General features: G+C 31.5%; 1 protein-coding gene across 1 annotated transcript in view; it reads right to left on the bottom strand.

Moving 5' to 3' along the window:
• Positions 1-39: 39 nt before the first annotated feature.
• LOC140040691 (uncharacterized) overlaps positions 40-27081 on the bottom strand; it is a 28027-nt gene continuing 985 nt past the window's right edge. Inside the window, exons 3-42 of the mRNA XM_072086814.1 lie at positions 25114-25359; positions 24610-24852; positions 24219-24461; positions 23881-24132; positions 22993-23250; positions 22407-22649; positions 22019-22261; positions 21677-21928; positions 21083-21340; positions 20558-20800; positions 19941-20180; positions 19181-19423; positions 18667-18912; positions 18240-18482; positions 17809-18054; positions 17196-17441; positions 16648-16896; positions 16120-16362; positions 14456-14701; positions 13965-14207; positions 13103-13363; positions 12320-12562; positions 11569-11820; positions 11172-11420; positions 10797-11039; positions 10433-10672; positions 9922-10035; positions 9334-9600; positions 7621-7733; positions 7112-7313; positions 6868-6969; positions 6439-6566; positions 5721-5870; positions 5238-5604; positions 4848-5023; positions 4084-4248; positions 3684-3802; positions 2866-3128; positions 2021-2090; positions 40-1726 (exon numbers count right to left, since the gene is read on the bottom strand). Coding sequence (XP_071942915.1) covers positions 1144-1726; positions 2021-2090; positions 2866-3128; positions 3684-3802; positions 4084-4248; positions 4848-5023; positions 5238-5604; positions 5721-5870; positions 6439-6566; positions 6868-6969; positions 7112-7313; positions 7621-7733; positions 9334-9600; positions 9922-10035; positions 10433-10672; positions 10797-11039; positions 11172-11420; positions 11569-11820; positions 12320-12562; positions 13103-13363; positions 13965-14207; positions 14456-14701; positions 16120-16362; positions 16648-16896; positions 17196-17441; positions 17809-18054; positions 18240-18482; positions 18667-18912; positions 19181-19423; positions 19941-20180; positions 20558-20800; positions 21083-21340; positions 21677-21928; positions 22019-22261; positions 22407-22649; positions 22993-23250; positions 23881-24132; positions 24219-24461; positions 24610-24852; positions 25114-25359 — 9233 coding nt within the window. The 3' untranslated portion in view covers positions 40-1143. The remainder of the gene's footprint in view (positions 1727-2020; positions 2091-2865; positions 3129-3683; positions 3803-4083; positions 4249-4847; positions 5024-5237; positions 5605-5720; positions 5871-6438; positions 6567-6867; positions 6970-7111; positions 7314-7620; positions 7734-9333; positions 9601-9921; positions 10036-10432; positions 10673-10796; positions 11040-11171; positions 11421-11568; positions 11821-12319; positions 12563-13102; positions 13364-13964; positions 14208-14455; positions 14702-16119; positions 16363-16647; positions 16897-17195; positions 17442-17808; positions 18055-18239; positions 18483-18666; positions 18913-19180; positions 19424-19940; positions 20181-20557; positions 20801-21082; positions 21341-21676; positions 21929-22018; positions 22262-22406; positions 22650-22992; positions 23251-23880; positions 24133-24218; positions 24462-24609; positions 24853-25113; positions 25360-27081) is intronic.

Raw genomic sequence — 27081 nt, 5'->3', positions numbered from 1 at the left:
TATTAAACACAAGAGGCGTATACAACTTAAACACTGGTGTTTAGGACGTGCTTAGAAATGTGTTTAGAAAAAATGTTAACGTTGCAATATCCTATTCTAAAAAAGCTAAACACATTGAAATATTGTTGTATAAACGGCTGTGTTTAGAATCTAAACACATGAAATGTTTAGAAATGTGTTTATGTGTTTTAAAATTAAACACAATGCTAAACATGTTTAGGGTTGATACGTGTATTTTATGTTTAACAGCTAAACACTGTTTTTACAGTGTATCAAACTGGAGCATATATTTTGTGTCGAACAAAAATAGATTATTACGGTACATTGCTATACAGTACATTGTTGTATAGTACATTGTTATACAGTATTTCCTTTTACATGTCTGTCTAATCCATGTCTTAATATCTCATAATATCTTACAATTCATTAAAAAAGCAAAATCAACAAACATGTCTTTAGGAGGTTTTGTTATCATGTGGTCTTTAGGAGGTGTGTTATCGGGTGAAACAGCATTCTATAATTCTAATTAAAATTGATTATCAAAAACAGCGTATATGTAATACAGAATAATAAGTTATTAATAAAATGTTAGTAAAATATAATAATTATCAAATCTGAATAATGTAACATTTTTGGTAAAATATCGTTTTATAGTAATTGTATATACAGATATATAATTATACTTAGGAGCATGTCAATATACATTATGTAATTCCGAGTAATAATGTGAAGCGCAAAAGCACTATTAAAATAAGACATAATAATGATACCAATATATAATTTAACTAAAATATTATATATTGGAAGATAATGTTTATATATTTATATCATAATACATTACAATAGTAATAATAACGTAATAAGTGCACATATTATACAAATGTTCATTATATTTTTTAGAAAAGCTAAACACATTGATTATTATCTATTATAATTAATGAGGAATATTTGAGGAAGAAAATGAGGAATTTTCAATTATAAATATCATTAAAATTATTACGGAGAAAGAATGGAGGCTATTAAAATAAAAACGGCTTTATAAAAACATTAACAATACTTTAAAAGGAGTAAAATTGCAGTTATAAGGTATCTGAAGGAAAGGAAGCGGTGAAAACAGGTTTTTTGTAACCATGTGTTGAATTGTTATCTCCGATAACTTAAGTCATTAGAAACATTTGAAGATTTGGCAAAGGATACCTGGTTGCTATTTGTATAATTTCTAAAATCTGAACTTGTTTGGTTCGATGAAAACTCGGGAACTTTTTTAGATGTGTTCAAACCCGTTGAATTACTTTTACGTCCACTGGAATACAGAGTGCTGTTTTTTGTTCCTTTAAAAGTTGACGACATTGATTTCAATCTATTACGAGTTTTTTCCACCCAAAATTTACGAATATCTTTACTTCTTAAACAATACATAAGAAATATAAAAAATCCTTGAAAGGAATTCAAAATACAAAAGAGTATCTGGATCATCTCGGAGGCACTACCAATTGCAAAGAATCCAATAAGCCACGTCATTCCCATCACTACCGATATACACACAGCATTCTGTAGTAAATGCATGCCTTTGTTTTTTTTCCGAATTCGGTGAGCTTGTTTTGCAACGTTACCAAGTTTACTTAGACTGTACATTACCATAATAAATACAACCACGTTGAAGAGTAATAAGATGGCAATAGGTAATGCTACGCTATAATACATACGGGTTACAACAAGAAAGCAACTGAAAAAAAAATTGTGGATATAAATAAAAGTGGTTTATTCTGTATTGTAGTACTGTACATTAAAGAATATAGTACTGCATATGCCTACAAACAACAATATTTATTTGGAGGCAACTATAAAGTTACAATATAAGACAATGAAAACATATATAATATAAAACCGTAAAGGAAATCCGTCAAATGAGCCTCGATCATAATGAATACTAGAGATGCAAAGCATGAATAAGCACAGTTAGAAGCTTGAGTTAAGAAGAATAAAGAGGGATTCTTTTTTAAATGGTCTTGTCACTTACTAATGCTTTGTATTGGCATAATTGTCGACGTCAACACCAACAGTTACCGCAACAATCACCGATGGTAAACCTGTAATCAATACATTTTAAAAGCTATATAAACTATAATTAACAAACAGTCTGCATTACATATTAAAAACCAACTGTATTACTACGAGAATTTTGCATCATTTTTTTCATAATTTTTTTTTCACCCCTTTTTCCCTTCTTTGAATATTAATTTTAATGGTTTGATATGTCCTGTGGTTTAAAGTAGTAATAAATAAAGCATATATTTATCATTTCCCACTGCGTACAAAGATGCGGCCCAATGATTAAATATTGGTATAATGATGGTTTCAAAATGTAACAGATGAAGCATTGCCTAAACTAATTTTCCCTAGAATTTAAATAAAAGGTGCAAGAGTAAAGCATTTCTATATCATTATACGTTAAAATAATTATTGATCTAATAATTTCATAACTTTGTATTAGGCATTAAACATTATGTATGTTTTTGATGTATACATTGACTTCCAGATTTTATTTCATGCTACAGTATACCATAAATTATCCACCAACGTTTATTGAACGTTTAATGTTCATTGTTTTGGTAGTCACAAAATATGTTAACATAAGGTTGAACTACCTAACTACTTTAATATTGTTCATAGCATTTTGTTTGAACATTTTAAGAAACATGTGTGTTTCTTTGTCGTGTAAATTTTAAATCACTGTATTATAATATATCTGAAAGAAAATAAGAAGTATGTAATTGATCTTTAAGCATGCTTATAATGTGTGTGTACATTAATAAATGTGGCATTAGTAAGTTAATAACACAGTAAGGGTGATGAGCTACTTACCCCAAGCAAAAAGACAGGCTTTCACAAAAAATCTAGAAACATGTGTGTTATAAACTTTAACAAATGAATAATACATATTAATTGCCTGCACAGACATCCAAAAGATAGATGTGAGCAAAAAATAGTGAATCAGTCCAGCGATGGCCGTACAAGTGCTCTCTTTTTTTGTTTTGTCAATTCCAAAAAGAAAGATAAAATACAAGAAGAGTAATGATACACATAAGTGGCATAAGATCTGCTGTGGTTTACTCCTTCGTAGCTTCCTGGAAATTTAAAAGGAACATCACAAAATTGAATTAAGCATTTGGAGAGTAGAGTTGTAGGTTGATGCTTAATAGATTTCAGGATTTTCCTTTTGACAAAAAAAATCAAAAGACTTGTTACAAGACTCTGTAGATGATAGAACTCGGTCAATTCATTATTAGAGCTTTGGAATTTCAGTTGTTTTGAAACAAAACAATGCATCATTTTTTTCATAATTAATTAATAATACAAATCATCAAAATTCTGATTTTTGGAATACACAATTTATTCTTAATAAAAGAAATGCTATACTGTTTATACTGTATTGTTATAAGTAAATTTGTATTGCAGCAATAAATGTTTGCAGTAAACTTGTATTGCAGCAATACATTACTGAATACTCCTGGTGATACAATGATCACTAGGATCATACATATAGGTAATCAAAATTGTGTCTGATGACCAGTGTTAAGATCTGAGCTCAATTGAGCAAATTTGAATTTTTAGAAATAAAGTACATTTGTATACAAACTCAAACTTGTAGTAATAACATGTTGCTATGAACTAAGCCTTACCTGTTTGTTGTAAAGGTAAATATGGTTGCAATTAAACAAACAATTGAAACACCAAGACCAATGTATGTTATGTACTTTGCTAAGTCCGGTGAAGGAAGCTTATCATCTCCATAAAAATTCTAAATGAAAATAAAATGTGTTTTTGTTTACAATTCTCTTCTTTTCCAATACGTAGGCCTAATACGTTTTTGTAGTTATCAGTTGGTTTACTCATATTTCCCAAAGAGTGTGTGCTATATAAATGAGCGTGGAATAAAAGGTCAATTCAAATCAAGATGCTATTATTTTAAAATGTTTGCCATGCTGGTGCATAATTATTTAATAAAAAATGTGTCACATACTAAGTAATAAAACAAATTGAGTGTTATGCTATAAGAATTTATATCCTCCCATAACTTACCATAAGAATTGCAAAATTGGTTAAATGGTCGCAATGACAAATTTGTCTGTCACTGCCATCCAATGATCCATTAGCTAAGTAACATCCAGCACTTGACCATCCACCATTACCATCAAGATCAAAATCCCAGAACACACAGGCTGTCTCGTTATTATTTGCGGATATCTAGAAGTAGGAAAATCAAATTATACAAACTGTATATACATGAAAGGTAAACCAGACATCACACGTTACTGTCATTATACATTAGTTTGTCTAACCTTATTACATGTACTGCGATGTTTTTTTGTATATGGTATAATATTAAAATACCTCTGTACCAGTTTGTGATTCTTTCAGAAGAGATACTTCCAGTTATAAAATTGTATCATTATGATTTTCAATGTAACATTACATGATATGCATTAGTCAAGTGAGAGAAGTTTACATTCAATAGGATATGTAATATCCCCACAAATAATATTCATATTCCATTATATTTATTAGGATCTTAAATGTAACATCTCTATACACAAAGTACTTATTACAACTAGAGTGTTTATTGGGAGATTAACAATATGTGTGTATCTTAAATGTAACATTTCTAAAACAATAAATTCATAGTCTAATTAGAGAAGTTAACTATTATGATCTTAAATTTATGACGTTCCTAAGTAATATTTCTATTCAAGATATGTATAGAAGATAAGGAAGAATATCATGCTTTATGTATTCTGTAATTTAAATGTAAAATACTAGACTCTAGAAACAGGTTGTCTACTTACCTCAGCAGGTATAAATGTTGTAATAATTGGATCTGATAAATTGTTCAATTCTACTCCAGGTATTGACAATGAAATTACTTGACCATTGGGTCGCCTGTCAGTATTAAACTGGTTTGTCGGAAAGAGTGAACTATCATTATATACTACTGTAACAATACGAAAAGCAGCTCTTGATCCTGTTAAAAAAAAGATACATTTTCTGGCGAGTAATACTAAATAAATATATTTTCTGTTCTTTTATAAACTCACGTTGTTCAATTGACATAATTTTGCATTGGGCTTTAATGTACAGTACACTCCTATTTTCGAAAACCAATGATGTTGATAAGATAATTATAATGACATTTACACGGTCACAAAAGAAATATTACTAGACTGTTAACAACATACCATTAGATGTTGCAAACATTTCAGTAATTGTCGAAGGAATGTAGATACTGACAGATGCGGAATTATCTAGTTCATCCTCCTCACTAAATCCTGTCACATTTACTATTACACTAGTATCTGCCGATTGATAAGATGCAAATCCAATCCCAGTGTTTTCGAGTTCATTGGTTTTTACATTCTGAGCTTGTACTGCTACACTGCTCGTTACAAATTCATATTTATCATTTTCAAGATCAACAACTGCTAATTGTTCTTCAAGAGATTCAACAATTCTACTTGGAGCTTGTGTTTCCATCTGACTCTCTAAAAGAACCTCCTCATCCACTTTAAAAAGACTAGCAACAGTGTCAACTAAAGTTGATGTCACCTGTAATGGAATTTTAAAATTAAATAACAATTTGTGTTTTTAAACTATTATCCCTACTCTAATCAACAATTTAAATCGTAGAAGAATATATTTTCTTTAAGTGTGAATAAACTCACTTCAGCAGATGTTGAATTTACAGAAGTAACACTTTCAATAATTTCTGCAGTTGCTTCCAAACCATCTGGTGTAATAGTGTCTGATTCACTTGTTGTAATGTTGTTGACTGCTGTAATTACTTTCTCTGCATTTTCTTCAGTAACTGTCACCTGCACAAATATAAAATACATATTGGGTTCCTGCATTTATATTGTGATTTTAGCCACTGGCTGGGCTACATGCTAACACGCTACTGTTAATCACGCGAATAAAAACCAAAGAGCTGTAGTAGAATCACAAAATAAAGTAAACAATAATACACGAAAGAAAAATAATAGTATGAAAAAGGTGTTGATAAATAATGGAATGTAAGTATGTTTCAAGGGACTACTAAACATTTTTCAGATATAATTATAATTAGAAACAAAAATTATAAATTAATTTGTAATACACAAAACAGTAACAGTAACATCAATTATTAATCAATATTAAAATAATAGTGAATTTGTACTAATATTTATAATATCAGAGCAGTGAACTTGAAATATCTCTAATATCAGAACATTAAAGTTGAAATATCATTCCTGCTAATACAACAGATGTTAGTAGGTAAGAGAAATGGTAAACATTATTCTTACTCCATGCACTTGTTTCAATAGATTATTAAGTAGTTAATATTGCAAACTATTTTATCTTTTCTTTGATTCAATCTAACTCCACTACAAATGTGTAACTCACCATAGTTAACCTTTCCAAAAGTTCATCGGCTGTAGCATCTCGACCACAGTCTTGTAAAATTACATCTTGCCAAACAGCAGCTGACAGGCCATCACTATAGCATGTACACAAACCAAGTGACGTACCATCTATTTGGGGAAATAAGATAGATTATTTTAGTCTTATAATTAATGATCACTACAATGGGCTCTTCCGGGTGTGAAAAGAAATAGACTCACTACAGTCTTGTAATAAGTGAGTAGTTGATCACTAATTCCAAGCGTTTGGTGCTCAGTCCTTTAGTCAATCATTTAATGTGCTGCTTTACACAAACGATACAATTTACTTGATTTTTAGATTAGGAAAATAATGCATTAGTTAAAATCATTTATCCATGCAATTATTCTACCAAACATAATATTCTATAAATAATAGAAAATTCAAACTTACAATTAATTTTAGATTCTGGACAAACTTCCTTGGAGGATGCATTTTGACCAGCATCCGTAGTTTCGAATGTTAAGTAATCTATTATCTCCTTTTCACAACTCTCTTTAATAAATAAATAAATAAATGAACCCATTTTTTTTTAATGGATTATATAAACACAACAACATAACGGTCCATGATTTTTCTCATTTCAAATGCATTTTTATACAAAACGTAAAACAAAAATCTAAATGCAAGTTCTTACCTGTGCTAAATATGGCAATATTATCAGCATCTATAGTTCCTTCATTTCCTAACTTGGTAAACTCTTCTGATAAACTTTTGCTGAAATTGTCATACGATACATCCGAACTTGGTGTGTATATATTGATATTTGCAATCACGCTTCCAGATCTTAGAGTACGAACTTGAACAAATATATCACTTATACTTATGCTCTCAGTTAACTGTAAACATAAAAGGAAGTATGACATCAGGACATTTAGGAAGACACGGACATGAACTTTTCTTTCAAGCGTATAATTATATCAAAAGATAATAACAGTCTATTTTTTTTATTATGTATATGTTGTATCCATTACCATTTTGATTGAATATCCAATAAAAATCAATCAATAGAGATGAATAAACTGACAACCTAAAATAATGTGAAAACTGTAGATGTAAAATAATCATAGAAGGCGATAATATGCTCAGGCTATAATAAATAATGTTTTAACCATTTTCAAAAAGAATAAACTAATAAAAACCTACCAAATTTGCAATTATAGTAGAAGTGTTTTTGAATTCTTCAGAGGAAGGGTTGTTCATTGCCGAAGTAAATTGAAAATTTAGGAAAGTTAACACTGTTGGCACAGCAATAGCATCTGTATAATAATAGATACAAAGTTAGTAAGAATTGTACTGCACCATATTATTCAATAGCAATAGCTATTTCTAAAGAATACTAAACATCATATTCATATAATGCAATCTATATTGATAATGAATGTTATAATCTATAACATGTGAAAACAGATTTTAATTATACCCTTTCGTTGAATGCATAAATAAACTTCAATTGATGTTACTTAACATAAGTTTATATGTTTTCTAATACTACACATTCTATGTTAATACAAAGGCATAGGGGTAAGTTTCCAGTGCGTATTTGATCTAAGTAACTGGAAACAGTCTTTTTTTACCTAAAGTAGGACTAAACAACTGGGAAAATGTAATATAACACATACTGCCTTTTCTATCGTTGTACAGTTTGATACCCAAGACAAAGAAAACCCCTCGGTGGATCTCAAATGTTTTATTACAGCGCTAAGTATTATATTAAGGTATTAAATACCAGAACTTGATTGGTCGACATGGCATTAACACGTATGTCTGAGTGTTATTACATGGCGTTAACACGTATGTCTGAGTGTTATTACATGGCATTAACACGTATGTCTGAGTGTTATTACATGGCCTTAAAGCCTGGTTTCCATAAAATCGCTACACGACAGAGCGTAGCGATTCTGTGGAAACGCTAGAATTTATCGGGGATCTAGTACGCGAGCGCTAAATATTCTTTGGTACGCGTATACTATTCATCGCCGACAAAATCGGCAAAGTTGAACATGGTTGAACTTTGCCGATTTGACTGCGATGAATCGGGGAGCATTCCCGATTGCGTCGGCGACATCCGCGCGTGTAGCGATTTTAATGGAAACGCTGTAGCGATTTTAATGGAAACCAGGCTTAACACGTATGTCTGAGTGTTATTACATGGCATTAACACGTATGTCTGAGTGTTATTACATGGCATTAACACGTATGTCTGAGTGTTATTACATGGCATTAACACGTATGTCTGAGTGTTATTAGATGGCATTAACAAGTATGTCTGAGTGTTATTACATGGCATTAACACGTATGTCTGTGTGTTATTACGTAGCATTAACACGTATGTCTGAGTGTTATTACATGGCATTAACACGTATGTCTGAGTGTTATTACATGGCATTAACACGTATGTCTGAGTGTTATTACATGGCATTAACACGTATGTCTGAGTGTTATTAAATGGCATTAACACGTATGTCTGAGTGTTATTACATGGCATTAACACGTATGTCTGAGTGCTATTACATGGCATTAACACGTATGTCTGAGTGTATACATGGCATTAACACGTATGTCTGAGTGTTATTATATGGCATTAACACGTATATCTGAGTGTTATTACATGGCATCAACACGTATGTCTGAGTGTTATTCCCTTTTTTAGAGTTACAAGTTTATATCTATATCTATTTTTTTTCTCTGGACTATTTTTTTGAAAATATAAACTAATAGAAAATATTCCTTATGAGGATATCAAATTATTTCATAATGCACCTCTGAACAGACAGTATCTTTATAATGATCCCTTCTTAAATTACAATTTGTGTCTATTTTCTAGTAGCTTTGAAGTAAGTACTGTAATACGTGTACCTTTAACAACAAGAACTGCTTTCATTGAATTATCTGTTACGCCATCATGTGGTGATACTCCAAACGCTTTGCAGTAATAATAGCCTTGATTTTCCAGACCAACTTCATTAATTGTGAGGAACTTTAGACTTTGTGTTTCAGATGAGAGTTCAACGTCGTCTTTATACCAACGCCAATCAATTGAGTAAGTTATAATACATTCAAAAGTGACTGTACTTTGCAAATTAACACTCTTCGATAAAGGTTGAATTTCTGCTGTTGGCTCACCTAAATATTATGTAATAAATGTATACTAGTTGTATTTGAAAATTGGTCATATATATTGGTTTCAAATTCCTATTGTTTATTATTAACCTCACTAAATAGAAGTGAAGCAAAAATGCATCATGAATCATCGTTACAAATGTATTATTCTATAATTGCTTGTTTTTACTGCTAGCAAATAATAAGAAAACATTCAAAATAATGAAATGGCCCTCGTTCCTAAATAACAATGTGAAACAGGGAGTTTTAGATACAATGCAAAATAACAAATAGGATACAATTCGGTCTAGTACTACGAGAATACCAACTTGGTTATATAGATACCTGGTGGTATTTGACATAAGTTGCCTTCATATAATACAGGACAGTTGCATTCAAAGTCTGTCTCTAACTGTGCACAGGTTCCTCCATTTTGACAAGGTGAAGAAGTACACGAATCTGTGAAAATAAATATTGCAACATCAATTATAACCTATACAAGACCCTTTTGATTTGTTTAATAGCAAACAAACTTAAATATAATACAAATGTGCCAGTTTTGTATCTGATTCTTATTTAATATTCAGAGAATTACAAATTTAACCTATCCTTGAATTGGGTTATTTGAGGTTTATTGTACAGTACATTAACTACGTCACACTTAGATACTATATAACTATGTTGACACAGAAAGCGGAAAAAAATTATTGTCTAAAAATGGTTTTTCATTGATGTAGCAGGCTTGACTTGTGAAGATTCAATGAAAACAATTTTCAGACAATACTTCTTTCCGATTTCTGTGTCAATCAATTTCTGTTCAAAAGATTAAAATCTTTTGAACATTCATAATACTTGCCTCCTATTTTGATTTCAAATTGACATGTACCGCTGTTTTCTGATTGGTCAATTCCAGTGTACGTTACAGTATGTGTCCCAAAAGTAAATACATCTCCTGATGTTCGTGTTGAACTTATATTCACAGATTTTTCCGAATTATCAGTATATCTGGGATCTGGCCAAGTAATGCGGATTCCCAATGTGGTGGTTGCTACATCAATGATGTCACGAGGACACTCTAAAACAGGCGCTTCGGTATCTATTAGAACAACAATTGTGTCAATAATTATTTTTGTCCAGCACATACATATAAATTAGGTTTTGTGTAATATTGTAACATTTCGAATACATTATTATTGTAAACATTCTTTTATCTGAATTACCTTCAACAGTGACATTAAATGAACATATTGCAATGTTATTGCTGTTATCACTAGCAATGTATACAACAGAAGTGGTTCCAATATTAAACGAACTATCAGGACTCGTTGACGCAACTAGTGACACTTGACCTGAGTTATCTTCAATGTCAGGAGTGTCCCAACTTACACGTGTAGTCGATGCCCTTGGATCAGTTTCTGTAATAATACTATCTGGACATGTTTTAAATACTGGATCTTGCTCATCTATAGAAAGTATAAATTCAAATATTAGATATTACAACATAACAGTATTTAATGCTTGCTATGTTAAGAAAGTGGCGGTTTGATGCATAACACTCTCATGGTATACCGTAACAAATGAATAAAAAGTCGTACCTATAACAATTACTGTAAAAGTGCAGTTATCCATGTTTCCAAATCCATCTGTTACCACATACTCTAATGTTGTAACGCCAATTGGAAACTCATGTCCAGATTGATTGTACTGTGTACCGGTCCCAGACACTCGTAAGTCATCGGTGTTATCGGTGATATTCAGTGACCATTTGACCACCGCTCCAGATGACCCGTCACCAGCATGGATATTCACATTGTCAGGACAGGATATTTGTGGGTTTTCATCATCTATTATTATAAAAGAAGAGAGATTTTGTACATTTTTGTTCATTATACACATGTTCACACTGCAGGCACATGGGTATCAATGGCTCCAATATAGCGGTCATTATGGAGTGAGGAGGGATTTTAAAAATATAGCAATGTAATTTCTTACCAATGACTGTTATGTAGAAAATACAATACCCAGTGTTCATTGATGTGTCTGTAGATTCATACTTCACCATTGTAGTTCCGAGTTGAAATGTATTTGATGACGGATTTATATTACTGCTGTAATCTAAGAGTCCAGGTACATTATCCTGGAATACAGGTACTGTCCAATTAATGTCTTTTTTGTAAGGAACTCCAGGGTCTGTACTATAGGTATCATTCTCTGGGCAGGTCAACGCCTCTGGTGGTTCAATATCTAAACAAATTATACATATATATATATATAAATCATTCTCCTATTGTAAAAGTGATACAGTGAAACATTTATTATAAGAGTGTAACTTAATAAATAACAATATGAGATATCGTTAGAATATGAGGATTTATAACTTTTGTTTAAATGATCAAACCATCATTTTGGGATATGAAGTTAATAATCTCCTTTTGTTAATGATGATTGTTTATGTTTTTGTTGGCAATAAAGTAAAGTAATATCGTAAGCATATTAATCATCAATTAATTATTAATTTTCACTTGTAGAAGAATAACATGCTCTTAAATTGTGTTCATTTTTTGTGAACTCTTCATTTTAATTTTACGATGACATACCAGATTATTTCTTTACATCATTTGATATCTTATTACCATTGTTATGTGATGCCTGTTTGTTTTTTATTTTTGGAAATATTTTTTTAAAGAATTATATAAAATATAAAAAAAGTAGAAGTAGTAACTAATTAAAATTTAACACTAACCTTGTACATTTATTGTAAAATTACACGTAGCAGTATTCATAAAACCATCTTCGGCTGTGTATGTTACAATCGTGTCACCTGTGTAAAACTTGCTTCCACTACTGTGTGTTGTTACAAGTTTTGGAGTTCCTGCATTATCTTCTGCCGTTGGTTCTGTCCAGGTAGCAGTAGTATAGTTTATACCTGAAGATGTTGTCAAATTCATATCCGGAGGACAGTCAGTAATCACAGGTGGTTCTTTATCTGTTAAAAAAATATTTATACACCATGTTGAAAATTATTTATTAGAATTTCTTTTTTCTTTTGTACCAGCAATCAGATTATCTTAAAATTGTATCCACAGAAATCTCACTTTTACTGACTTGTCTATCGTGTATTCAGAGGTGACCTCTTCGGTAAAAGACTGCTCTCGCAGTAGGCTTAGTGTATAGGACCACGATCAGCAAAATGGAAGATAATCCCATAGGTTTTTTAATCATGTACCATACCGTTTATGGTACCACGAAGAATTTACACACACAGATCAAGCACGAGATACGAGGCAATGAGTATAAAGAACATTGACTGGAGATACAAACAAATGGTAACGGTTTTGAACCCAACCTCTCACATGATTGACAGATATTACCATTACCCAATGTATATTTTAATGCAACAATTCAACGTCGTCCCTGGTAAATTTCAACATATTAATACTTGTAAGATGTCGATTTCAACATACTCATGTTTTTCTAAAACAATAGTGTAAACCATGAGATTCAGAAACTGAAGAATGTACAATACCTTCAACCGTGATATAGAATGTACAGGAAGCAATGTTCCCTGAAGTATCTTCTGCTGTGTAACCTTGCTCATATGCCACATTACCAGTAATAGAAATTTGTACAGGAGGAGAAACGAGAGGAATAGCCACTGCGCTGGTTGGCAAAATTGCTACATTATCAGTTGGTACAGGTACATTCCAAGTTACTAATGTCAAGGCTATTCCAGGATCTGTTTCCTTTGTTATATTATCAGGACATATAATATTTGGAAATTCTTTATCTGGAAAGAACAAAAAACAATGTTTCATTTTGATATTATATAAGTCTACAACATGTGTTATTCTTTAGGTTAAAACACACTGCGGTTGTACTGGTAGATAAGTTAGCCGGGTATGAAAGATGTAAACCTGCCATTATATGCATTTAAGTAACTAAGTAGGCTATAACTAATACTCGATTTACAGATAACTTTGATACAAACGTGTAAAAATGTTTCTGTGTCAACTCTTAAAACAAATGTACGGTCGGTATCTTCGACACCAATGAGTCATGAGTTTTTTTAAATGGAGTTTATATATAGTCCAGGTTCTAGACAGTGTTTCAACTTAATATTTCTTACGTATAATACCTGAGCTTAAATCGAGTATTTTCAAGACGACAGAAACAATCTAGGCGTTTATTTTACATAATACCGACCATGACAAAACTAGCATCTGAAAGCTCTGTTACATTTGTATTGTACGTGTGAATGGGTAATGGTTTTGAATTTATAAAGTGCAAATTACAAAAAGATGTTTAAAAATAAGGAATCAATTCACCAATCTCAAAATATATTTAGGTATTCAAATGATTGCGTATTCAAATGCTTGCGTTATACCTACCTTCCACTGAAATGACAAATTCACATGTTGCATTGTTATTTGAGTTATCATAAGCAATATACATCAAAGTGTATGTTGAAATATTGTACATCTGATTGGGATAATAATTCTGCACTGTTCTGTTTATACCATTATTGTCAATAGCAACTGGTTCAACCCATGACACATTAGCTGTTGCTAATCCAGGATCTGTTCCTACGGTAAACGATTCCGGACATTTTTCAAAATATGGTAATTCCAAATCTATAAAAAAAATCAATACAGTTTTAGATATTTTATATGGGTCAGCAGATATATCAGACCTTATAACCATTCTACAATTTGGCATCATATGACAAGCTACTTGGTCATGCACCTTTGAATTATAAATCTTTTTTATGCAGCCAGTGGAATGTATTATGCTAATTGCGTCGCCTACAGCCAAGTACTTATTATACCAGTAAAGTTTAAATCGCTATAAAATTACAAAAATTGAGTTGATTTTCATTTACCTCTAACAGTTATTGTAAAGGTACACGTAGCTATATTGTGAAAAGCATCAATGGCAGTATAAGTTATAACAAAAGTCCCAATATTAAACTTGTCACCACTCATCTTTGGTGAAGAATAAAGCACTATAGCCAGCCCAGAATTATCAAAAACACTAGCTGGTGTCCAGTTGACAACAACGGTAGAACTTGTATTTCCAAGCATAACAAATATATCATTTGGACATGTAAGTACAGGAGGTACATCATCTACAAGAAGGAAATTAAGATGATTATTTGGATAGTTTTAGCTGCAAAAATATATAAATTTACATAATGTCAAATACAGTAAACTGGTATATGTACTGATACTGATTTCGATACTGATTTTTACCATAGGGAAATCCAGTATACTCTAATCAGGTTGAGTTAGATTATAATTAGATATTGAAGGCCAAAATAATTAATTTAAAGGGTTAATAAATTAGAATACATTTACATGCAGTTTCAATACAAAGGATGAGTACATTATGTAATTTATTACCTAAAACTTCAATATTAAAAAAACATGTGGTGTTGATGTTTCCAGAACTGTCGGTTGCAGTTACATCAACGGTATGATTCCCAATGGCCAATGTTGCTCCTTGCTCAATAGTAGTAGTGATGTTTGGTGCTACACCCGAGTTGTCGGTAGCTGTAGTAATAGGTGTCCAAGTCACAGTGGTAGAATCTGTTATAGTATCAGTAGTTGTCTCAATATTGTCAGGGCAAGACGTAATAATTGGTGCTTCATTATCTGTGATTTCAAGTTTTTTTAGATATTATTATAACTTAATGAAACAAGTACAGTAATGCATTCTTTCTTTATTTGCATTCTTTAAATATATATATATATATATGTATATATATGAAGAACATGGAGAAAAAAGAAATGGAGAGGTATCTCAGAATATATACATGTGAAAAAACGGCCACAGGGGCATAGGCTTATAACGTATACATTACAAATGATGACAACATATATTATCATAATTGTAAAATGAAATAGCTTCAATGTTTATTCAGATGGCTCATGGCAGAGAAAAGTTCAGATCCACGTGTATTTAATATCGTATTTTACATAGTGTACTGAGTAGATATAGAATATCTTAAAACAAGTTATAAGAAAATAACGGAAAAACAGTATCAATGTTATTGTAATAATAACTATGAAATGAATCAACAAGAGAAATTACTCAAAAGAATACCTTCAACTGTAATGGTAAAAGTACACGTCGTATTAACATTATCGTATGGATCAGTTGCAGTGTATTGTACCAGTGTATTCCCAGCTGGGAATTTAAATGTGGTGTTGTGTGAGCCAACGATAATTGGTAAAGTTTCTGAATTGTCGCTAGCTGTTGGTGTGTTCCATGTAGCAACACCGATATATTCTCCGTTAGTAGTGTTTACTGACTGACTATCAGGACAGAATGTAAACACTGGTGCTTCGATGTCTATAATTATAAAAAGATAACACAAATCTTTATACATATAAACAAGTAAATAAACATGTACAGTATATGTACCAGATTAGATGTACTTGATTGTTTTTTTTCCTTTTGAGAGCGTACTTATTTCAATTATATATAATAGCAAAGCTACTGACTACTTCATAATCACTTTGGTCAAAATAAGTATTAACATACCTTCTACAGTGACAGTAAATGAACACGTAGCAGTATTTTCATATGGATCTTCAGCAGTGTATGTCACCACAATATTGCCAATTGGGAACTCACTTCCTGGTCCTATGTCTGCTGTGAGACCCCAATACCCAGAATTGTCAATTGCTGTTGGTTCTATCCAAGATATATTAGCAGTCGGTAGTCCCGTAGTAGTGTTTACTGTCGTATCAATTGGACAGTTATTGATAACTGGATTTTCCTTATCTAAAATAAAATAGAGCACTGTAATATTTCTTTGTAAATAAATTAATGTAAATATCAAAGTATATTTAAATACTAATCTAAAACTGGGTTACTATAAGAACTACAATAAACTAAGGTTTAAAAACTGTGGCGTATGTTTTAAAAATACCGGGAAATTACATTGGTTCCCGATGAATAACTTATTTCTGCCTCGTGTTTTGTTTTCATCTTTGCAAAGGTACATAAAATGCTTTGATTTTAAATTATATTCAATTGAAATACAACAAACAATGAAAGAATACTTACCAGTAACTGTAATTGTAAAGTTGCACATTGCTGCATTGCCTGAGCTATCAACTGCATCATATATAACAACAGTACTTCCAATGTTAAAAGCATTGTTTCCAGATGTGTACTTGGACGTTGGTTTTATAACTTCACCAGAATTGTCATTTACAATCGGATCACTCCAGGTGACATTGTATGTGTCATGTTGGCCATATGTTGTATTAGTTGTAATATCAGATGGGCACTGCAAGTTTGGATCATCATCATCTATTGAAAATTACCAATAGTAAATTGAAGAAATACTAAATGTAATGTAAAACATTTCGAGTGAACAAAATCAACTTGAAACCAAAATTTAGATACTATCATTACAAATAAAAGTGTTTCTATGTTTAACACACTATCATGATTTTCAACACAGGTAACATTATGGAAAATAACTCGGTCACGCCAAGTCATTTTCAAACTATACGTATACTAAATAAAGAGGGCTGAATTCTTCTGTGGTTGTTATCTTATCTTACAGGACATCAACATATGTATCATAAAACAAAATCAGCACTTACCATAAATATGAATAATGAAAGAACAAACTGCTATGTTGTTGTAAGAATCAGTTGCATTATATACAACTAATGTTTGCCCTATTCTAAACATGTCACCAGACATATGAGACTGAACACTCAACAAGATCTCTCCACTGTTGTCCGACACACTTGGGTCACTCCAGTTCACTATTGCTGATGCTAGATTAGGATCAGTAGCCATAGTAATATTTGATGGACAAGTATAGAAAATGGGAGCCTCGTAGTCTAAGTTTGTCGGAAAAAAATAACAAGAAAAAGAATTATGTAATTTATTTGTTTTCATCGTAAGAAAGCAAATTCTTCCACTTTTGTTAAAGACAACATACAACAATACGTGGATTGAAGGATTTTTTTTTTGTTTCGTTTAATCTAAGAGTGAAGGTACTTTCTAAATTTTACTTTAGGAAAAAAACCTTTAACTGTAACTAAAATGTTTTTATAACACTCTATACATACTAAAAGTTTATATTATTTGCAAGAAGATGAGAGTCAGCAAATGGCCAACAAAGATTATACTATTACTAAGATGCGAAAACAATATGTAATCTGCATGAAACCATGAACCATAGAGCCAAACTTAAAGCAAACTTACCAACAATATCAACCGAAAACAAACAGATAGCAGTGTTACTACTGTTGTCTGTTGCGTTGTAGGACACCAATGTTTCACCAATTGGGAATAATGAAAATGGTAGATTGGATTTATACCAGTTGAGGTAACCTGAATTGTCAGAAGCTATTGGTTCAGTCCAGTTGGCAGTGCCAGTAGCTTGACCAGGGTCAGTGTATGACATAACAGGGTAATCAGGACAGTCTGAAATTACTGGTGGATATTTATCTGTATAATAAATATTGTTAAAGTAAGAGATATTGTGAATTTGTCATATTCAGAACCGAATTCTACATTTATTATAGCAGAAATTAACATTAAATTATCGGAGCAGGTAACTATATGATATAATATTTATATAATCGTATTTGATTGGATGGTCTCTGTAAAAATGAAACTTAAACAAATATTACCTATTACAATAACATAAAATGAGCATGAATCTTGATTGTCAGCATCATCCCATGCCTTGTAAGTCACCAGTGTCATGCCTATATCAAAATAATATGACTGGTTATGACTTTGTGTCATTCTGACGACATCTACGTTATCAGTAGCGTCTGGTAATGTCCAATCAGCCTGTGCAGTAGGACTGTTCATATCTACTTCCACTAATACATTGCCAATGCTGCAATTGAATTCCGGATTTTCATTATCTGAAATTAGAAAAGAAATATGTTGTGATGACTTGAAATGTTGCATACTTTAGGAATAGCATTAAAAACGGCAGTATAATGAGAAATAAATAATGCACTGGTGTAAAACTACATGTGGCAGAATAAAGTGCATGATAATAAGCAAGCATTAGGCTGCTACACGCTCAACACAAACATTGATTACCTTGGACAATTACAGTAAAAGAGCAGATGCCAATGTTACCATCTTCATCTACAGCTGTAATGTTAACAGAGTGAGTTCCAACATAAAATCCATCACCAGGATAATTCACTTGAGTAACTGTTAACATGCCAGAATTGTCCATAGGTTTGGGTTCATCCCATGACACGTTGGCATATGCAAGGCCTTCATCAGTGACTACTTCTATTGGAGACATTGGGCAGTTGATAAACACAGGATCTTCTGTATCTATATTATATTCAAAATAAATCAGTACAATTAGTCCACATAGAGGAGGACGAAGATGATTACTGTATGTATAGTTTATCAAAAGGCGTCTAGATAAGCAAAACTCAATCTTGATTGATTGCACTATACGCAAGCTTGATAATCGGAAATAAATCATTAGGGTATATGAGCACACCTACAGTACAACGCAATTATAGGGATAACCTTAACTGTACCACTTATTAGTTTAAATGTAAGTGGTAGAAAGTGTACACCAACAAACAAATACCTTGAACTGTTACTTCAAACACACATGTTGTTTTTAATCCGGCAGTATCAAATGCGGTGTATGTCACTGTAACTGTGCCAATTTCAAATGTATCACCAGGATTGTGAGTTGATGTTACATTGTATACTCCGGCATTATCAGTAGCTGCTGGTTCTATCCATGTTACAGATCTATTGGCCATTCCAACAGGAACCATGACAATCATATTAGTAGGACATCCAATGTATTTAGGAGGCTCAGTATCTGAAAAAGTGTGCTAAATATTAATATTCGACAAATATAAACAAATATTATTAAGAGATAAGATTTAAGTTTGTAGTTGCATTAGAACATTACTATTATGTTAAAGAAGCTTTTCTCAAGTTCTGGTTGTGAAAATATCTAGCCCATAAACAAATTAGGTGTTCTGTCTATCTAGTCTATTGACAAAACAGAGCAATAACAAGTCTTATGTAGCCTATGTCTGTCCCAGAGTCAGAAGATATCCATAACAAGTCGGGTTTCATTTAACCATAATGTTTGAGAAACGTTGATTTAACTGGTGACTGTATGGAGATAATATGTCCCAAATGTGCTATTTTTTACCTGGTCACGTCAAATAACATTACAGCAATGTTGGGTTCACAGATATCTGACTGTTTGGACTGTATATCTCAGTCATGTTACCTTTTTTAGCTAGGGTTATGTACGGCCACCTGAACATTTGTAAGTAGACATTACAATTTTAAATAATTTGATAACCTGACCAAATCATTATTACCTGTTACTGTGACATTAAATGTACACTCTGCTTCGTTGCCCTCAGAGTCTGTTGCAACATATTTTACCTCTGTAACTGTGATATTAAATGTATCAAATGGGGCATAGTTGCTATTAAGTTCAATAACACCAACGTTATCATATACTGAAATATTCCAATTTACTACAGCATATGGCAGTCTGGGATCTGTGTTTACGTCTATATTACTGGGACATGGATCAAATATCGGTATCTCAACATCTGAGGGAGAAACAGACATCAATAGTCAGCTTTTATTCATTTTTTTAAGAAATAAGGAAATAATGAGATTTCTTTTGGTAGATTTGTAAACTAATAAATGAAATGTGCCCTTCTTTTATGACAACGTGGTCTATAGTTGGTTATTTATTCCTAAACCTCCAAAATTTATATCATTGAGAATAAGGACATTTCTTTACTAGATCTAGAATTATTTTTCTGCGCAGCCAAAGCCATTTTAAACTAATACAATTAATTAGTTTAATTTGAGCGAAATGGCAGAAAGGAAAAATTATAATTTAATTTAAATATTTATTAAACATGTGACTGACTTTGTAGTTATACATAAGACAAACAATCGAAACGGTAATTAATCTTACCAAAGATTGTAACAATAAATGTACAATTAACAGAGTTTCCATATGGATCCTCAGCAAAATAATAAACTGTTGTGTTGCCTGGGTAGAAGCGATCACCAGAAAAGTAATTTGAAATGTTCACATGAAAGATGCCAGAGTTGTCTGTAATGTCTGGTTCAACCCAATTGGCAATACCATATGCCTCACCAATCAAAGTCACGTTTACAATGCCATCTGGACAATTCAGCATTGGCTTCTCAATATCTGCATGATGATGTAATACTAATTAGGTTATTCAGTTAATTTTTAATTTCTATAATCAATAAACGTAAGACAATGTGTGGATAACAATTTACTATATTGAATTCAAAAGACAACAGTTCATGTTCTAAAACGAGTTTTTGCTAACTTTCGGTATTTATAGGTTTAGAAGTAGTCTTTGTTGGATTCAAATTTCGTACAGAGGACGATTATGCAATATAGCTTGTGTAAAAATAAAAATATTATTTAAAATAATCTTTAAAAGCAATGCTAGTGTATATTCACCTCGTATAAAGACAATAAATGTGCAGTTATCACTGTTTCCAAATACATCAGTTACTGTATATTCAAGTGTTGTTGTTCCAATAGAGAAGTTTTCACCAGATTGATTATAACTTGAACCTGATCCTGTTAGGCTGAGCTCATACAAAGATTCTGTGTTGTCTGTGTATTCAAAATCCCATTGAATCCAAGCTGTTGCTTTTCCATTGTCTGTTGTCACATTGAAGTCACTTGGACATTTTATGATTGGGTTTTCATTATCTATGAATTAAAAAAAGAACAATAATTTCTGTTACTTGAAAATGTTGAATATATTTGTATGGTGTAATATTGAATATTATTAAACCTATGAATTTTGGTCAATGTAAAATCCGACGGAATTGTATGCAAACATAATATGTTTGTATACAATTCCATCTGATTTTATAACATATTATGTTTATAACATTATTATGTTTATGCATTCAATTATTTATAATATTGATGTTTTTTTTTAAACATTAAAATCTGCTATTCTACACTTCAGATTTGAGATTTTACAAATATTTATATTATTAAAAATAAATAAATATAAATCAATAATCACAATATTCTCACCCTCAATTGTAATTGCGAAAAAGCAAGATGCGTCATTTCCAGATGGATCCTGTGCCATGCAGCTTACATTTTGTTGTATTATTGGCCAAACGGCATTAAACTGGTCACCTGATTCACTCGTACAACCATATGTAACATTACCTGAATTATCAGTAACTGATACCTTCCAATAAACAGTTGAGTATGATTGGGACTCATCTGTATATGACATAATGTTACCACTAGGGCATTCAAATACAGGATATTCTTTATCTGCAATAAAATAAATACAAAATAAAAAACATATCTTCATATTTTAGTATTTTTTTCATATATTTTCTTTATCGTATCAATTTTACTTACCAATTACAGTAACATTGAAAATGCAAGTTTTCATATTATTTGATGCATCGGTTGACGTGTACATTACTAAAGTTGTTCCGATATTAAAGAGAGTATATGGTTCATAGTTAGAGGTTAATGAAGGTTTTAAACCACTGTTGTCTGTTGTTTCTGATATTGGCCAGGATACATTAGCTGTTGCTGAATTTAAATCGGTGTACGCGGAAACATTGGACACACAGTCCAAAGTAGGAGACTCTTTATCTGTGTAAATAATTGAAAAAATACCTTATTCATACTTTGAAATAAGAGTTTAACATGTACATTGTGCATAAAAACATGGTTAATTACATGCACTGTTAAGGTAATTTTAAGTATATATGTTTGTTATACATTTAATATTACTTACCGATTACAGTAACATTAAATATACAGATGTTTTCGTTTCCATACGGATCAGTTGCTGTGTAAGTAACTTGAGTTGTTGTTGCTGCAAAGCCATCACCAGGTACATGTGTAGAGATTAAGGTAACATTGCCTGAATTATCTGTAGCTTTTGGAGTCATCCAAGTAGCATTAGTGAATGGTAACATACTTGTAGTATTCAAAATAATGTCCATTGGACAACCAGCCATATATGGAGCTTCTTCGTCTGTTCATTTAGAATAAAAGAAAAATGCAATTTGATAAAATACATTATTTTATCAAATCATTATATTTTATATTTGTGCTGAGAAAAATTTATTAAAATAAGTTATACTCAAGTTTAGCAATTCTCCAGATTTCTTTAACAATTGAAAACGCAAACAGTGTACATTTCTCAAAATAAATCATCACTATTATGGGATATCTAGATTTATTTCAGATTTGGTTTTGAGTTATAAATGCAATTCAACAATATTAACTTTTAGAAATATTGCAGACATTAATAGGCAGATAGAACATAGGATAATCAGAAGAAATAATAGTTGTAAACCAAATAATTTTGTATTCACCTCGCACAGTGACATAAAAGGTACAGCTAGCATTGTTTTCAAATGCATCAGTTGCTGTATATTCAATTGTTGTTGTTCCAATAGGAAAGTTTTCACCAGATGAATTATAATTTAAACCTAATCCTGTTAGGCTGAGATTATATAGAGATTCTGTGTTGTCTGTGTATTCAACATCCCATTGAATCCAAGCTGTTGGTTGTCCATTGTCTGTTGTCTTATTAACGTCACTGAGACATGTTATATTTGGATTCTCATTATCTATAAGAAAAACAGAATTATTTTAAACAATTTCTTGCTGACTGATACTCTATAAACAACAGAGTGGAGAGGAGATGCTAAATTAGATGGATTTATTAAACATAAAATATATTATAATTTTAGGAAATAAATATGCATGTAGATATGAAAAAATAATCTTGTTAATGAAAATGTATTATAGATAATCGATAATATGTATATAAAGAGGAAACTATGAAGAGAAAATATAAATACAAAAATCAATGTGATAATATGTAAACAAATGAACAAAACTAACATTGTTAATATAATAATATGTATAGTGTATTGAAATGAAAATGTTCATAGAAAAATATATGTAAAGAGAACATATGTATGGAAATAAAAGTGGGATGAACCCACATAAGATAAAAAAAATAACAGAGGGACAAGTTAATAATATTAATGTAATAATATTTTTAAGATAAGATTTTTAAAAATATATAGAACAATAATTAAATACACCATGATAAATTGTTTTTACTGAACTTATAGATTAATATTGAAAACAATTATTTGTTGTCTTTGTATTTTGATTTAACATTGTAGACTTTAATTGTAAAAGAAACATATTTGTGTGCAAGACAATCTTCACAACCATGATAAACTCACCATCGACTGTTACGGTGAAAAAGCAGGATACGTCATTTCCTGAAGGATCCTGTGCCATACAGCTTACATTTTGTTGTATAATTGGCCAAATCGCCTTAAACTGGTCACCTGATTCACTTGTACAATTATATGTAACATTACCTGAATTATCAATAACTGACACATTCCAATAAACAGTTGAATAATATTGTGACTCATCTGTATATGTCATAATGTTGCCACTAGGACAATCAAATACAGGATTTTCATTATCTGCAAAAAAAAGTAAATACAAAATAAATACATACATATTTTTGTATTTTTTCATGTATTTTCTTCATCATATCAAGTGTACTTACCAATTACAGTGACATTGAACATGCAAGTTTGCACATTTTCTGATGCATCTGTTGATGTGTACATTACTAGAGTTGTTCCAATATCGAACAGTGTATTTGGTTCATAGTTAGAGGTTAATGTAGGTTTTAACCCACTGTTGTCTGTTGTTTCTGGTATTGGCCAAGTTACATTAGCTGTTGCTGAATTGAAGTAGGTGTACACAGTCACATTGGACACACAGTGCAAAGTAGGAGACTCGGCATCTGTTTAATAAATTAATAAAAGTACATTATCTAAAGTACATTTTGTTGTACAGTTTATCTTTCTCTTTATGAAAAGTATCTTTTTGAAAGAAAATACATTGAAATGTGTTATAGTAATTGTTTAAGACAAATTAAACGTTATTCTTACCAATTACAGTAACATTGAATGTACACATTGCTTCGTTTCCATACGGATCAGTTGCTGTGTAAGTGACTTCAGTGGTTGTTGCTGCAAAGCCATCACCTGGCTTATGTGTAGAGATTAAGGCAACATTGCCTGAATTATCTGAAGCATTTGGGGTCATCCAAGTAGCATTAGAATATGAAAGCATACTTGTAGTATTCAAAATAATGTCCATTGGACATCCAATTAGTACAGGATCTTCTTCATCTGAAAGAAAGGAAATGACATGTGAAAAGGTTAAGTTGAATTTTTATAATATTATGTTCTTAGGAAGATTATTACTTTACTATCAATCGTTTTATGTGAGGTTGCGCTGATGGTCCTGTAAACACGCACAAACATCTGATACAATGTGGTGGTTGTAATTAAAAACATGAAAACGGTTACAGGATCTTCAAATGGGATGTTCCGTTGGCTACAATATGCTTCATCCTTATTTACAAAAGATGTACACAGTAGCAGTATTACCTTTGACAATTATCACAAAAGTGCAGACACCAATGTTACCATCTTCATCTTCAGCTGTTATGTTAACAGAATGAGTTCCAACATAAAAACTATCACCAGGATAATTCACTTGAGTAACTGTTAACGTGCCAGAATTGTCCATAGGTTGGGGGTCATCCCATGACACGTTGGCATATGCAAGGCCTTCATCAGTCAATACTTCTATTGGGGAATTTGGACAGTTGGTAAACACAGGATTTTCCGTATCTATAGATTCAAAAGAAATCATTACGCGACAATTATTTACTCCTCAATGATGGTGATGATGATAGTGCAGATAAAACCATTAAAATGTTTAGAGGTTATTAAAAGCCCTCTAGGTAAACACACCTTAAGCTGGATTGATCTCACTGTAAGAAAGCTTGATAATCGGAAATAAAATATTAGTCTGTGTGATCCAACCTACACATATACGGGACGATGATATATAAACAAAAGCAGATGGGGGAGTTACAATGAAAATCAAATTGCCTGTAAAATGTTATACCTTGCAATACATACAATAATGTATATAAATATATCAATGAAAAAACAAACCCATACACCTCATGTATACATATATACATTCAAAACATTATATTTCATAAATCAAGGTTTAGTTGGACGTCTGCACGTTTTTGTATTACAGTTGTACATTATAAACCAAATACCTTGAACTGTTACTTCAAATACACAAGTTGTGTTTAGTCCGGCAGTATCAAATGTTGTGTATGTCACTGTAACTGTGCCAATTTCAAATGTATCACCAGGTGTGTGAGTAGATGTTACATTGTATACACCGGCATTATCAGTAGCTGCTGGTTCTATCCATGTTACAGATTTATTGGCCATTCCAACAGGAACCAGGACAATTATATTAGGAGGACATCCAATGTATTCGGGAAGCTCAGTATCTGAAAAAGTGTGCTGGATATTAATATTCGAAAAATATAAACAAATATTATTAAGAGATAAGATTTAAGTTTGTAAGCGTTGCAGTAGAAAATTACGATTATTTAAAAAAAAGCTTTTCTCAAGTTCTGGTTGTGAAAATATCTAGCCCATAAAAAAAATAGATTCATGACAGGTGTTCTGTCTATCTAGTCTATTGACAAAACAGAACAATAACAAGTCTTATGTAGCTTATGTCTGTCCCAGAGTCAGAAGACCTCCATAACAAGTCAGGTTTCATTTAACCATAATGTTTGAAAAACGTTGATTTAACTGGTGACTGTATGGAGATCATATGTCCCAAATGTGCTATTTTTACCTGGTCACGTCAAATAACATTACAGCAATGTAGGGTTCACAGGTATCTGACTGTTTGGACATGTTGTAAAAATGTAGTATTGTCACATCCAATTATTAAAACAATTGGTATATCTCAGTCATGTTACCTTTTTTAGCTGGGGTTATGTTCGGCCACCTGAACATTTCTAAGTAGACATTACAATTTTAAATAATTTGATAACCTGACAAAATCATTGTTACCTGTTACTGTGACATTAAATATACACTCTGCTTCATTGCCCTCAGAGTCTGTTGCAACATATTTTACCTCTGTTACTGTGATATTAAATGTATCAAATGGGACATAGTTGCTATCAAGTTCAATAACACCAACATTATCATATACTGTAATGTTCCAATTTACTACAGCATACGGCAGTCTGGGATCTGTGTTTACGTCTATATTACTGGGACATGGATCAAATATCGGTATCTCAACATCTGAGGGAGAAACAGACATCAATAGTCAGCTTGTATTCATTGTTTAAGGAATAAGGAAATAATGAGGTTTCATCAGATTTTTTAAAAATATCAAATAGATTCTGTTACGGTATTATTATTTTTGGTAGATTTGTAAATTAATAAATGAAATGTGTTCTTCTTCTATGACAACGTGGTCTATATATAGTTATTTATTCCTAAACCTCCAAAATTCATATT

The sequence above is a fragment of the Antedon mediterranea genome, chromosome 1, assembly GCF_964355755.1.
Source record: "Antedon mediterranea chromosome 1, ecAntMedi1.1, whole genome shotgun sequence".
Lineage (NCBI taxonomy): Eukaryota > Metazoa > Echinodermata > Crinoidea > Comatulida > Antedonidae > Antedon > Antedon mediterranea.
This window is presented reverse-complemented; position numbering and strand designations above follow the sequence as displayed.